At 38.3% G+C, this 14245-nt stretch overlaps 2 protein-coding genes across 2 annotated transcripts; both read left to right on the plus strand.

Moving 5' to 3' along the window:
* Nucleotides 1–5880: 5880 nt before the first annotated feature.
* LOC149207956 (ACT domain-containing protein ACR4-like) lies at nucleotides 5881–7103 on the plus strand. Its single transcript, XM_089398194.1, has 4 exons — nucleotides 5881–6024; nucleotides 6236–6340; nucleotides 6482–6783; nucleotides 6965–7103. Exons 1-4 carry the CDS (start codon nucleotides 5881–5883, stop codon nucleotides 7101–7103), a joined length of 690 nt encoding a protein of 229 aa, XP_089254320.1.
* A 1888-nt stretch (nucleotides 7104–8991) lies between these two features.
* LOC149207957 (ACT domain-containing protein ACR4-like) lies at nucleotides 8992–10077 on the plus strand. Its single transcript, XM_089398195.1, has 3 exons — nucleotides 8992–9348; nucleotides 9559–9663; nucleotides 9856–10077. The coding sequence occupies exons 1-3, from the start codon at nucleotides 8992–8994 to the stop codon at nucleotides 10075–10077; spliced, it is 684 nt and encodes a 227-aa protein (XP_089254321.1).
* Nucleotides 10078–14245: the final 4168 nt, after the last annotated feature.

Consider the following 14245-nt stretch of genomic DNA (forward strand, 5'->3'; position numbering starts at 1 on the left):
TAGCCCTTTGAGTCCTATTTCCAACCCCACAACTCTGATCAATTTTTGTTTCTCCGAAAAGAGTTATTCCAAATATCTCATAATGACATGATTATAGACTAGTTTAGTAGAGCGAAATTCTATGAAGTTCCACATGTCACTGTTTCAACCTTTGGACCTAGAAACAATACACAAAAAACTAAAGTTTGTCTTGTTTTTGTAACTTTTTATGAAATTTAAATTTGATTCTCAGAGATAAATTTATGATGATTTTCACCAGATCACCTGTTTGAGATATAATTCGGGAGCCTACAAAAACCCTAACTTCCTTGGATCATATATCCGAAAATAAAGCGACACCAAATCTACAATTCATACCCAATGTTCATCAAGATTTCGGCTCAAATGGGTTTTAATTTCAACTTTTGAAACTTCGTAGAAAAAAATTTATAACAAAAATTCCACGATGGCTGGTTTGAAGCAGTGAAACCCTAGAATCCAAAGCTCTGATACCAAATGTTATGCAACTAGCTCACAAAATAGAAGAAACGATAGATCAATGACTTCAAAATAAGCCTCTTCGAGGGGGAAACCTCCTTTACATTACACAAATGAACAATTATTGGATGATACAAATGACAAGACCTCCTTTCTATATATAGGAGTCTAAGGGGTCACAATATAATCAAAGCTGACATAACAATAATAATGTAAGGGCACAACAATAACAATAGTGGGATTCTATGGGGAATAATAATAATAATATGGGGATAACATGGGAACAACAATAACAATAAGGGGCTACAATGAAAATAATAATAAGGGAATACGCTAGTATTATAGGGACCTAACACTATGTTAGAGTAACACCACCTCAGGGGGAGAGAATCCCCAAGAATGCCTTGGAAGAAATAACAAATATGGGGAGACTAAATCTACACATAAAATATGATAGAGGCATCTTGTTGTATTGCTTTATGAAGAGATTGAGGAACTAGAGTGAACACATTAGAAGTATCAATTCTAATTTTATATTCTTAGCTATCCAAGACAACACCTACATCCAGAGATATATGATGAGGCTATAGAGGATCCTATCCATGGCTATGTGGAAATGCACCGAAGGAGAAACTTATCTGATAGAAATATATGTTCATGGTAACACCTAGAAAAAATGAGAGCCTAATACAATTTAGTGAAGCTTTTAAGTGGGTTAAAAGTTGTAATGTGATTGAAGCACTCAAGTTGCTTTAGTAGCTCTTTAACATTCTACCACTAAGCATGCTACTAAGACTATTAACATGGATCTCATTACAATGAGCATTTTTTTCAGTAAAATAATAAGGTGGGCCAATTTAGTTATAACAGTCATAAATCTTGTCACAAAAAAAAAGTAAAATAAAAATATAAAATTTTAAGCTAGAGGACCATCTACTCGAATATCAAAGCTTTTGGAGGAGATGTGTAAACAATGACATGTTGAAGTTCAACTTGATGATGTTTGCAATGTTTTTGGAATCTTAAGGAGTGAGGGATTTGTAGTTGTTCATGGAGACAATGTTAAGAAATTATGAGAATGTAGCAAGGTTGTACTCGCCTTAACTCACAAAGGTTGTAAAGGTTCAAGAATATTATGATCATGATGATGATGATAGTGGTTACCGTCCACTGAGACCAAATTGGTCTATCGAACCTATAATTTTCTTAGTTTTTAATTGTCTGGCTCCTCATCTTTCTTGGTGAGATTGGTGTTGTAGCTTTCTTTTTTTTCTCTATGGTCTTCCAACTTCCTTTATCTTGCATCTCCTTCATCTCTTCTAGTTCTTGGGACATTGGTGTCTTAGCTTTGCGATCTATTGTGTTCGTCCTTTGAAGATAGTCAGAGAAGAAGTTTGGTCTAGGAGATCTGCTTTGCTGTTAAATGAAGATTTATTTTGTGTGGTATTCGAATCCTCATAACTGTTGATACTTGAGGGGTTGTCGAGTTCACTTTTTTTTTGTTGGGCAGGGCTTTCTCCCTGCTTATCTTGAGAGTTGTTTCTTTCTTGCTTGATTTCTTGTGATTCAGAGTTTTCTCTAGAGTATTCTTCTTTGATTACAATGTAGTGTTCTTTTTGTGCTCCTTCTCACCATGTAGATCTGTGGTGGTTTTTTCTAGCAGAATTTTTCTGGGAGGCTTTTGGGCAATTTTTGGCTAGATGGCCTATCTCAAAGTAGGATCGACATCGGAAGAGGACACTTTCATAATCGAGTTTCTGGTTCCACACATAGTCTTTACTTGTTAGGGTTATTTCCACTGGGAATCCGGCGCTGAAGTCCATTTCCACACAAATGCGTGAATAGGTGGTTCTGGAATATTCCTCTATTTCTAGGCACCTGCAGTAAAATTTCCCAATTGCATTTCCAATGAATTTTAGCGAGGAGAGATTCCAGAGATGCAAGGGTAGGCTTGGCAATCTCACCCAAACTGGCGCTAAGGTCATGACTATTGTTGAGGGATCGAATGATGGGTTCCATGGCTTCATGAATAGGCTTGAGTTTTCCTAAAACCAAGGGCCGAACTCTAGAATACGTTGTCTGCTTTCAGGATTTTCAAAATCTACTATAAAGAAACCCATAGCACAGGGGTACATATTAATTTCATTAGAAATGATAGGCTTCCATACCTCCGAGATCCAATTATGGAGAGTTGTCAGCCGCGGCCAAAAACATTGAACCGACAGATTAGGGCACTTTCAGAAAACTTCAAAGTCTCATCGAGTGAGGCTTGAACCACCTGGATAGTGGGAGCTAGGGCTTCACTGACGATATGGGCAGGAGCTTGCCCTCTAGAAGCAGATGGAACTGAGCCAACAACTATTTTCACGAAGTTGGGAGCCATAGTTTACTTGCCCGTAGAACCCAACGGCAGAGAAATAAGGCAGAAGATTAGATCTAGAACCTTGCCGCAAAGAAATAAGGCAAAAGATTAGATCTAGATCTAGCCACAGAAGATTGAACAAGTGGTTCATCTATGAAGTTGGTTGTTGCCTTTGATAACCCCACAGCGTGAGATAGCAGAGAGTGTCGAAACACAACGTGGGAGCCGAGACCCAGCTGTGGAGAAATAAGGCAGAATATTAGATCTGCAACCGCAACTCCACTGCAGCAAAAAAAAGAGGCGCAAAATCGTGAACAAGACAACTACAAATCCACCTTACTCCAAGCCTACAGGAGGAAAGAGGGCCACGAAACTAGAAAAAAGACAATGGAGCTGCCGCACCCCAACTCCCTCAACTCCCTTCACAACAGAGAAAGTGACACCGACAACGACAACCAAAACACCAGTCACGACGACCATGAACCGAAGCAGCAGGGTTGCGGCCCTAAAACCCAGCCGCAGAGAAAAGAGATCTAGTCGATTATAAACGCCATTTTTGAATGCAAAGGATAAGTTTAGAATAACTTTCGATGTAGTTCCAAGTGTTGAGAATATAGAAATATTAAGGATGTTTGGATATGGTTGGGAAGATCCTGAAGGTACTTATCAAGGAGAACTCTGTTTCTCTTAAGGTTCACAAAGGGAGACAACATGCTCAGAAGGTTGCCTACAAAGGAAAATGCATTAGATTACGAAATTCTACCTAGCATAGTAATTGGTATGCTACCGGAGGAAGAAAACACCATAATACAATCACATATACATGGAAGATTTGAGTGTTTAAAATTTATATACAATCATCCTCCATAGATCAGAAGGGGATTTCCCAATCAAAGAAGTTTTGAACTATTAAAACACAGAAAGGAATGTCACAATCTTTAAATTAATGTGATTTTAAGAAGATATATCAATGAATATGTGATATCTAATGGTTATGAGAGCCAAGACACTATTTTTTCAAACTAGAATTGGTTTTTCTATACAAACAAAATGAGTTTGGGTTCAAGAATACATGATATGAAATAGTTACAAGAACAACATTGATAATATGAAATTCGATGCATGACATGGCATTGTATCAATACAAATGCATCCATTAGGAATCCATGAATCATATTGCAGTATTACATAAAGAAAATTGGGTTTGAAAAGATCTTAAACATGGTCGAATTATGTATAATTTCGATGAAGAGATTGGTAGGGACAATGTTGAGAAAGAAAAGAAGATTGTGATGGACAAGGAAATGGAAAGGAATACCCAAGAGAACAATCTATTAAACATTTGGAGATGGAGCATATTCAAATGAGAGAGGTGACAAGTCATGTCAAATATCATATGTGTTAACGATTTGGTGTATCCGAAGGCAAATGAAACATTGGAGATGCGTTAAGTTACAGATGATGAGTTGAAAGAGGATGAAAAATAGATGTTGTGGAGAACCTTATAGAGATAATGACAGACTAACGTTACTAAGGCTGCAGTTGTGAAGAGCGAAGGGACGAAGAAACTTCATGACAATGCTCAAAATGTCGGCCATCCTTAAGTCGATTGCAGATTCCTGAAATATTCCGGGAATCTGCGATTGACTTAAGCTCACTGCAAAATGTCAGAGATTTAGTAACAATGCATATATTATAGTGTGGGGTGAGAGAGTCAACGTGACACATTTTTCAAACATTACACATTATTATACTTGCAACAATACACATTATTATATCCTTTTCTATCAACAATATATTTATGATTGAATTAATATTTGGTGCGAGCAGCGTGTATATTATTGACATTGTGGAAAAAATTATCAGATGGTGCATTGCGTTAATAAGTGGTTGTGTTATTCAAACCAGAGATGCATTAATATATGGCTATATTAATATATTAATATATGGTGTGTTGATTACGTTGCACGGAGTGGTTGAATAACATAGTGTGTATATATATAAATGCATTGATTGGTAATGGCAGCATTATGAAATGGCAGTGTTAGTAATGGCAATGTTATTGGTATGGAAGCTGGCAAAAACATATTATATAGTTCATTAATTTCTTTGGTGTGAACAACTAGCAGTAATTTAGTATATGGTTGTGTTGTGTTATTGACATATGTGTTGCTTTGTGTTGCATTGTGTTATTGACACACGTGTTGCATTGTGTTACATTATATGTCAATGTTGATATTATATGACAATATGACAATGTTATATATATTATATGCTAACATTGATATTATTCGAAAAGAGCGTTAAATGTTATTGGCAATGCTATAAATATTGATGACTCTAAATTGGTGTGCTATATATATTCGATTGTATTATTATATAGTGCGTTATATATATATATATATATATATATATATATATATATATATATCTCCGCGCAGTGTATATTTGCATGGACAACGTGGACATTTATTTATTTTTACGCCGTAAGGCGTTTCCCTCTGAAATCAACTCCCCTCTTGTGTTACGTGTCTTACTATGATCCCTCTGATCTCATGTTAGACGATTAAAATGTTTGCCATCGTTGGATCAATTCTTTGTGCGTTTCTTATTGTTGTTGTAGGACTATGGGGAAGATGATATTCAACAGGCGAAATGATGGCGAACACTGGGAAGAACCGCCGACAACAGAGTATGTGATTTCCAGGGGACGAACCAGAGGTGTTTCTGAAAAAACCATGGGGTCTTCGATTTCGCCATATCCATGGACGAATGCTGAGCTCTCATGGCAGCGAAAGGGGTTTCATTTTCAGCCTGAGAACCCCTCTGAAATCAAATCCCCTCTGGCCGGCAATGATGGACTTCGAATATCGTCATGGCAAGATATGTTACTGTAATGTTTCACTGCCCACTTTTGTTACCTGTGGTGGACGACTGATACTGGTTTGGTTTTGTTAGGATTTTTGAGGGATTTCGGTGGATTTTATTTTTGTTTATTTGCTTCTTTGGATTTCTTCAAAGACCATGTAATAATCCTGTTGATGGTAGAGCTATATGTTGGTTATTGTCCCGGGGCTTGGTATTTGATGTTCTGTAAACTTGTCTGCTTTTTGATCTGGATCTCTGTTGCTCTCAATGAGCTCTCTGTTGATCTCTGTAATTGCAATCTGAATATGCACTATACGGTTTTACTATCTCATCGTTATGGTTTCTTACAAGGGACTTGATTTTTCATAGGATCTTTGTTTTTTTTCAAATGTTTATTTCCTAATTTGATTTTGTTAAACCAGGTATAGGTGGTTTCAGATCACATCCCTAATGGGATTAATATTGAATCTAAATTAGGTTAAAGAAGAGTTGGGGTATTTATTTCTGTTCTTCTCTTTTGTGATACAGGAGTACTACATCAGGCATACTGATGGTTGCCCCGTGTATTCAGAAGCAGAGAAGCAGCGTGTGATTCAGTGTTTGGAGGCTGCCATTAGACAAAGAACATCAGAGGTATGAGTCCAAGGATCGAATCCATGGTGGAAATTTATTCAAAACCCTAGGACTTGGGATTCCCGGTGCATTCAAATTTGATCCTTTTTAAATTTTAGTAAGCTTAGTGTGAGTTTTGTTGATGATATTTTATGAATTCAGGGTATGCGACTGGAACTCTGCACCAACGACCGTGTTGGGCTTCTGTCGGAGGTGACTCGCATATTTAGAGAAAATGGGATGTCAGTTACAAAAGCAGAGGTGTCAATGCGGGGTGATAAGGTAGCTGATGTGTTCTATGTGACTGATACAGCTAGAAACCCCGTTGATGCCAAGACAGTAGAAGCTGTTCGCCAAGAAATTGGACTAATAATCTTGCAAGTAAAAGATGACTGTATGCATACAAAATCTCCTCCAAGGGAACCTGCCATCCAATTCTCCCTTGGTGATCTCTTCAAATCAAAGTTAGAGCGTTTTCTCTACAGTCTTGGATTAATAAAATCCTATTCTTAGATGTTGTATTTTGGGCCTCTTGCAATGGAATTAAGTAATTTCCTTTGAAGGTTGTATGTATGGACGATGGTTCTCTAAAAACCATCGTCGTTCATCTGTTTTCCACTGTGACAATTACCTTGCTAAAGACAGAAATTGGGTACAGCAATGCCAGGATCTGGAAAGCACAATACCACTGGGATTTTCCAAATATGATTTGTTGATCATCGAACAGAAGACCAGCAATGGAGAACTATTCACCACACTGGCCGAACATGGCCCTGTCATTTGATGACCCAGGAATTGCGAAATTGACCTCATCATAGAGAAGTGTGCAAAATTGGTAGAACTGAAAGAAGACAACGCTAATTACAGTGGTGGTAGGAGAAAGGAACTAAATCCACCTAATCTAGAATTGCTTATACAAGTTGTACAAATTACAAGCTGATAAATAGTCTTTGTTCTACAGAATGACAACTCTTCAAACTACACAGGTAAACACCATTGATGAATCACAGTGTTAACATAGATTCTAGTGCTTGACATAGATTCTTAGCACTTCTTGGCCTTGTAGGAAGTAAAATACTCCTTTTAGCCACTGGAGGTTTCCTTTGAAAAGTAGAAGGCACGATCCCAAGTCTATCTGCAAGAATTGGGCAGACTGATGGAGAAGGCATTGGATACTACTGGACTTCTTGCTGAACATCTGAATTTGAAAGGAGTGTGATTTGGTAGGAGATTGGTACAGCACGAGGTGACAATTTGGGGGCAATTGCTGGTATTTTTTGCTTTCCTTCATCGAATAGGAACTGCACCCCACCTTTCTGTTTAGAGATTCCTGGTCAGTGGTATGTTTTCGCTGGATCAGCTAATACAGTTTTCCCCCCTTCTTTCTTAAATCATTTGAATCCACTGGCACTTCTGATCACTTGCACTTCTTATACCGTTGTATTGATGATGTAAAATATGTAAATAATTGTATAGCAAATTCAATGGAGTTGGCCTCTGGATGATCATAGTTCATTGTTTGTGATCGACTTGACTGGGGGTTGGCCTCTGTATAGCTCTGTATCCTCTGTTTCTTTATCAGCCCATAATAATAAAAGTTTATTACAAATGTGTGTGGTGCTTGTTTGTGCTATTGTTCTTTGTATTATGTTTGGCACTTTTTATGAAGTAACCGCGATGATGATACTTCAGGTATTTCGTGGCAATGTTGATTTGCTCTGTCTGATTTATAAGATTTCTGTTGTTATTTCATGGGAGGTTGCTATGCGCTGTATCATCTCCAAGTGCAGCCGAGGATAGTTAACAACAAATCGTGAACTCCTATGGAAAATGAGCTTTCAAAGGATCTAAAGAAAGTGAATTCTCAAGGAATTTATGTCTTATTTTTAAAACTAGGGTTTTAAGTATATCACAATGTTCTTTAAATGTCCTCAAGTCAATGGTAATGGTTGTTAGAGAGCCGTGGACTTACAGGAACGAAGAATAATGAATTTCAAGAAAATGTTGTGTTCAAAGATATCTTTACAGTGTTGAAGTACAAGTAAGCATTGCCTGACATAAAATGGATAACTAAATAATTTTAATGATAAGACAATCGGTATGATTTATATATGGCTTAAAATTAAAAGTAACTCATCTAAAATAGGAAAAACAATCAACGTTAATCATCTTAAATGCATTTGGATCTTCATCTCAGATACTTTGATTTGCAAAGCTTGGGGACCTATCTTAGATACTTTGACTTGCAAAGCTTGGGGACCTATCTTAGATACTTCGACTTGCATAACTTGGGGACCTTGGACGAATCTAACCAATTAGTAATTTGACCTTCCATTGTGAATCAACAATATCCATAAAAGGTCAAATTGTATGATGAAATTGATGTTTCAAAGCTCATTTGTCAACACAACTATCTGAAACTTTTTAGAGGTGAAATTGTCTTATGTACACTCTACCATGATTGCAATTTTTTAAATCCAAAACATAGTTCAAAGTTTCGTAAACTTGTCTTTTGTTAATGACTCTGCAAAAATATTAATGATGTGATCACTTATCTTGCAATAAATAAGATTCACAATATCTTTATTTTGTCAAATAATGGGCATGAAGCCTCCACATACACTATTTTACTATGAACAAGAAGATTCACAATATCTTTATTTTGTCAAATAATGGGCATGAAGACCCTAGGTCTCAAGGCTGCCTGTGATGGTTTATTTTTGGTGGCTCGGTCTGACTTTACTTTATTTGTTGTCAATCCTCTCACTGCCAAGTTCAAACGTTTGCCAAGGATACGTCCACATGCTAGAGGCTGTGATAAATTTGTCAAGTGTCTCATTGTTCATGGAACAGCTGAGCTGCAAGTTAATAGAGATTCAGGGGATTATACAGTTTATTTGTTTGGTAATTGGCAGGACAAAAGGTATTTGATGTTCTGTAAACTTGTCTGCTTTTTGATCTGGATCTCTGTTGCTCTCAATGAGCTCTCTGTTGATCTCTGTAATTGCAATCTGAATATGCACTATACGGTTTTACTATCTCATCATTATGGTTTCTTACAAGGGACTTGATTTTTCATAGGATCTTTGTTTTTTTCAAATGTTTATTTCCTAATTTGATTTTGTTAAACCAGGTATAGGTGGTTTCAGATCACATCCCTAATGGGATTAATATTGAATCTAAATTAGGTTAAAGAAGAGTTGGGGTATTTATTTCCGTTCTTCTCTTTTGTGATACAGGAGTACTACATCAGGCATACTGATGGTTGCCCCGTGTATTCAGAAGCAGAGAAGCAGCATGTGATTCAGTGTTTGGAGGCTGCCATTAGACGAAGAACATCAGAGGTATGAGTCCAAGGATCGAATCCATGGTGGAAATTTATTCAAAACCCTAAGACTTGGGATTCCCGGTGCATTCAAATTTGATCCTTTTTAAATTTTAGTCAGCTTAGTGTGAGTTTTGTTGATGATATTTTATGAATTCAAGGTATGCAACTGGAACTCTGCACCAATGACCGTGTTGGGCTTCTATCGGAGGTGACTCGCATATTTAGAGAAAATGGGATGTCATTTACAAAAGTAGAGGTGTCAATGCGGGGTGATAAGGTAGTTGATGTGTTCTATGTGACTGATACAGCTGGAAACCCCGTTGATGCCAAGACAGTAGAAGTTGTTCGCCAAGAAATTGGACTAACAATCTTGCAAGTAAAAGACGATTGTATGCATACAAAATCTCCTCCAAGGGAACCTGCCATCTGATTCTCCCTTGGTGATCTCTTCAAATCAAAGTCAGAGTGTTTTCTCTACAGTCTTGGATTGATAAAATCCTATTCTTAGATGTTGTATTTTGGGCCTCTTGCAATGGAATTAAGTAATTGCCTTTGAAGGTTGTATGTATGGACGATGGTTCTCTAAAAACCATCGTCATTCATCTGTTTTCCACTGACAATTACCTTGCTAAAGATAGAAATTGGGTACAGCAATGCCAGGATCTGGAAAGCACAATACCACTGGTATTTTCCAAATATGATTTGTTGATCATCGAATAGAAGACCAGCAATGGAGAAATATTCACCACACTGGCCGAACATGGCCCTGTCATTTGATGACCCAGGAATTGCGAAATTGACCTCATCATAGAGAAGTGTGCAAAATTTGTAGAACTGAAAGAAGACAACGCTAATTACAGTGGTGGTAGGAGAAAGGAACTAAATCCACCTAATTTAGAATTGCTTATAGAAGTTGTACAAATTACAATCTGATAAATAGTCTTTGTTCTACAGAATGACAACTCTTCAAACTACACAGGTAAAGACCATTGATGGATCATAGTGTTAACATAGATTCTACTGCTTGACATAGATTCTTAGCACTTCTTGGCCTTGTAGTGTTGGAAATAATACTGAGAGGGGGGGTGAATCAGTATTATCAGATCAATCAAACTTTTCAATGCTCAGTAACATATACGCTACTTCAGTTAAGTGAACCAGCGTGTACATGCTACTGTGACTAAGTAAAACAGCGTATAAGAAGAAAACTCACAATTTAGTTAGCTTATTCTTCAGTTAAGTGCATCAGGACATTATTCACCACATTAACAGTAAACATGTGCAGTATAACAGAACAGATCAAAAGCCACACACATGAACACCAAGATATAAGGTGGAAACCCAATGTGGGTGAAAACCACCTGCTGCAAGTTGTCTCTATCTTTCTTTAATATGAAACTTCAGTTTACAATCTTTTGTACTGGTGCAGCCTTATACCAGTACGCAGGCTACAACCTGCAGAAGGCTACAACCTTCTCTCGTTCTCCAAACTTCCTTGGAAGGGAGCTCCAACCCCCTTTGCTCTTGTACTAGCCAAGATACTAGTACGTAGGTGCTGACCTACAATCTTCTTTCTTTCAGGTATCACTTTTCATACATTTTCAGACTTGGATATTCCTGAAGCACAACATTACAATCTGAAGACCACAATTCATTCAATTTCCACAACAGATCATTGAAGCATAAAACAACCAAACTTTGAATCACTGAACCACTGAACCCTGTCAATCACCAGTTACCAGAACACAAAGCAGACTACAGAACTCTGCAATAACAGTCAGACCCCACTGTAAACCCAAAATCAAGCTTCAAAAGATATACGCTACTTCAATGAGCAAAACCCGCGTATACACGCGCTTTTACCGAAGCCAACCTGCGTACAGATCTAAAAATAAACTTTCTCAATTTGCAGCTGTACCAGACATTAGTTAGACCCAGAACATAACATTGCGACAATATGCAGATCTAGAAATACGCATAATCAACCATATCATGATAGTGCATTTCAAACCATTAGATCCCGATCTATCCTTAGATCTAGTCTTCCATCAACCGATGTGATCTCTCCTTGGCTTAGATCAAGCAACTCAGAACCTGCATATCAGATCTCTTTCTCTCTTAGATATTCAAGCCTTGTCGAAAAGATATTTTTGCCTAATGATCTTCTTCTCCTTATATAGCCTTAGGCCTTGCTCAATACCAAGAGCCAAAACCATAGTAATACAATACCATCAACTTCAAAACTAGAGATCGACACGCCCGTCGAGACACAATGGTCCGAAACCATAGGCACAACTTCCAAGGACTAACCACCATGGACCAAAGGTACTTTTCCACATACACGCGCTTTTTCTGAATCCAACTAGCGTGTACACGCGACTTGGGCTTAACGAACCTGCGTATATGAACTTCCTTGGCATGCTGTACTAAGATCTGTCTTCTGATTAAGTTGCCATCACCTGTACCAACCTCTGAGCACCTGTACCAACCTCTGAGAGAGTTGCCATCAAGGACAACACTTGAATCATAATGCCAACAATCTCCCCCTTTGGACTTGATGGCAACCACCACACCAAGTCACTCTCCCCCTTTGACATCAAGGGCAAAGGGCTGTGCTCCCCCTGAGGACATGCTGATACCTCTGCTTGGCTGTGCTGACTCGTGCTCCCCCTGACAGTAGGCCAGATCTGCAAAAGATGTTCTTCAACAAGAACCAAGACTTATACACCATAAGAGACCTTCCTATCACCAAAAGACTCAATACATACATCCATACTCCCTACCAAGAGGGGACATATCAGAAACAACAAATTATATTACAGCATTCATCCCAGGCATAGAGGGGAAACCAACATAGGCCGTTACATGACCTTGACACCATAAAAGAGATATGACAAGAGAGATACATGACATAGAGACAACAGATCTAGACCAAGACTTAGGAAAGGCACCAGCAGCATCTGATAAACATCTTGTTAGATCAGCAACCAGGATTTCTTTCTGAGCTCCTTCTCCTGAATCCAACAACCAAAACATCTGAATGCCAACAATGCTTTATGAGACTTTTAAGCTGCTCCCCCTGAACCTGTGCCTGTTGCACCCCCTGAAACTGTGCCTGAAGAATTCTGACATTCCCATTGCTGTTCAGAACTCCAGAGTTTTCCCTTGCTGTTCAGAACTTCATATACGCGAGTTATCCTGCATAAAACAGCGTATGTACGCGGATATAATCTCTGCAACAAGCGTACACCTTACACGCGACTTTCCCAGCATAAATCCGCGTGTATACGCGTATATACCTTTCGTAACTTGCGTATACCAACTTTTCTGTAGAACAGACAAGCTTCAACAGCAGGATGAAGCATCAACTACTCCCAGCTTTTGTCTGAGATATTCAAAAGTTTCCCTGGGCAGTGGTTTTGTGAGAATATCAGCAACTTGTTCCTTAGAAGGAACATACTCCAACTTGACCTTCTGTTCAAGCACTTGTTCCTGGAGAAAATGGTACTTGATTGGTATGTGCTTGGTCTTTGAGTGCATGACTGGATTCTTTGAAATGCTGATTGCACTAGTATTATCACATAAGATAGAGACTGGTGGAGTGCAAGTGATTTGAAAGTCCTGCAAGGTCTGCATCATCCAAAGAAGTTGTGTGCAACAAGATGCCGCAGCCACATATTCTGCTTCAGCTGTAGATAAGGCAATCGAACTCTGTTTCTTGCTGAACCAAGATACTAATCTGGAACCCATGAAGAAAGCACCACCACTTGTGCTTTTCCTATCATCCACACTTCCAGCCCAATCTGCATCTGTGTAAGCATGAAGAGTGAGATCTGTATTTCTAGGATACCATAAGCCATAGTTTTGGGTCCCTTGAAGATATTTGAAGATTCTTTTGACTGCCTGAAGATGAGTTTCCTTTGGGTTGGCTTGAAATCTTCCAACCATTCCTACTGCATGTGTAATATCTGGTCGAGTACCTGTCAAATAAAGCAAACTCCCAATCATGGATCTATAAGTGGGTTGGTGAACTGCTGCTGATTCATCATTTGCACTGAGGCTGCATCCTGTAACCATGGGTGTACAAACTGGCTTTGACTCTTCCATGCCATACTTCTTCAAGATCTGCTTGAGGTATTTGGTTTGAGACAAGAAGATACCTCCTTCATTTTGTTGGATTTGCAATCCAAGAAAATATGTCAATTCTCCAAGAAGTGACATTTCGAATTCTTTCTGCATAACCAAGGCAAAGTTTTGACTCATAGTCTCTTCATTGCTGCCAAAAATAATATCATCTACATAAACAACAAGAATTAGCAATTTGTTATTTTCAACTTTTATATAGAGATTGCTATCTGCTGATCCTTTTGAAAAGCCTTGTTGGTGAAGATATTTGTCCAACCGATAGTACCAAGCCCTTGGAGCTTGTTTGAGCCCATAGAGTGCCTTTTTCAATCTGCATACAAGGTTTGGATCATTCCCAAGAATGAAACCATCTGGCTGCTCAATATATACTTCTTCTTCTAAGTCTCCATTCAGGAAGGCTGATTTCACGTCCATTTGAAATACCTTGAAGTTTTGAAAGCTTGAGAGAGCAA

Source organism: Pinus tabuliformis, chromosome 1_2 (genome assembly GCF_031772625.1).
Source record: "Pinus tabuliformis cultivar Carrire ecotype Pingquan chromosome 1_2, CPIR1, whole genome shotgun sequence".
NCBI classification, from domain to species: Eukaryota; Viridiplantae; Streptophyta; class Pinopsida; order Pinales; family Pinaceae; genus Pinus; species Pinus tabuliformis.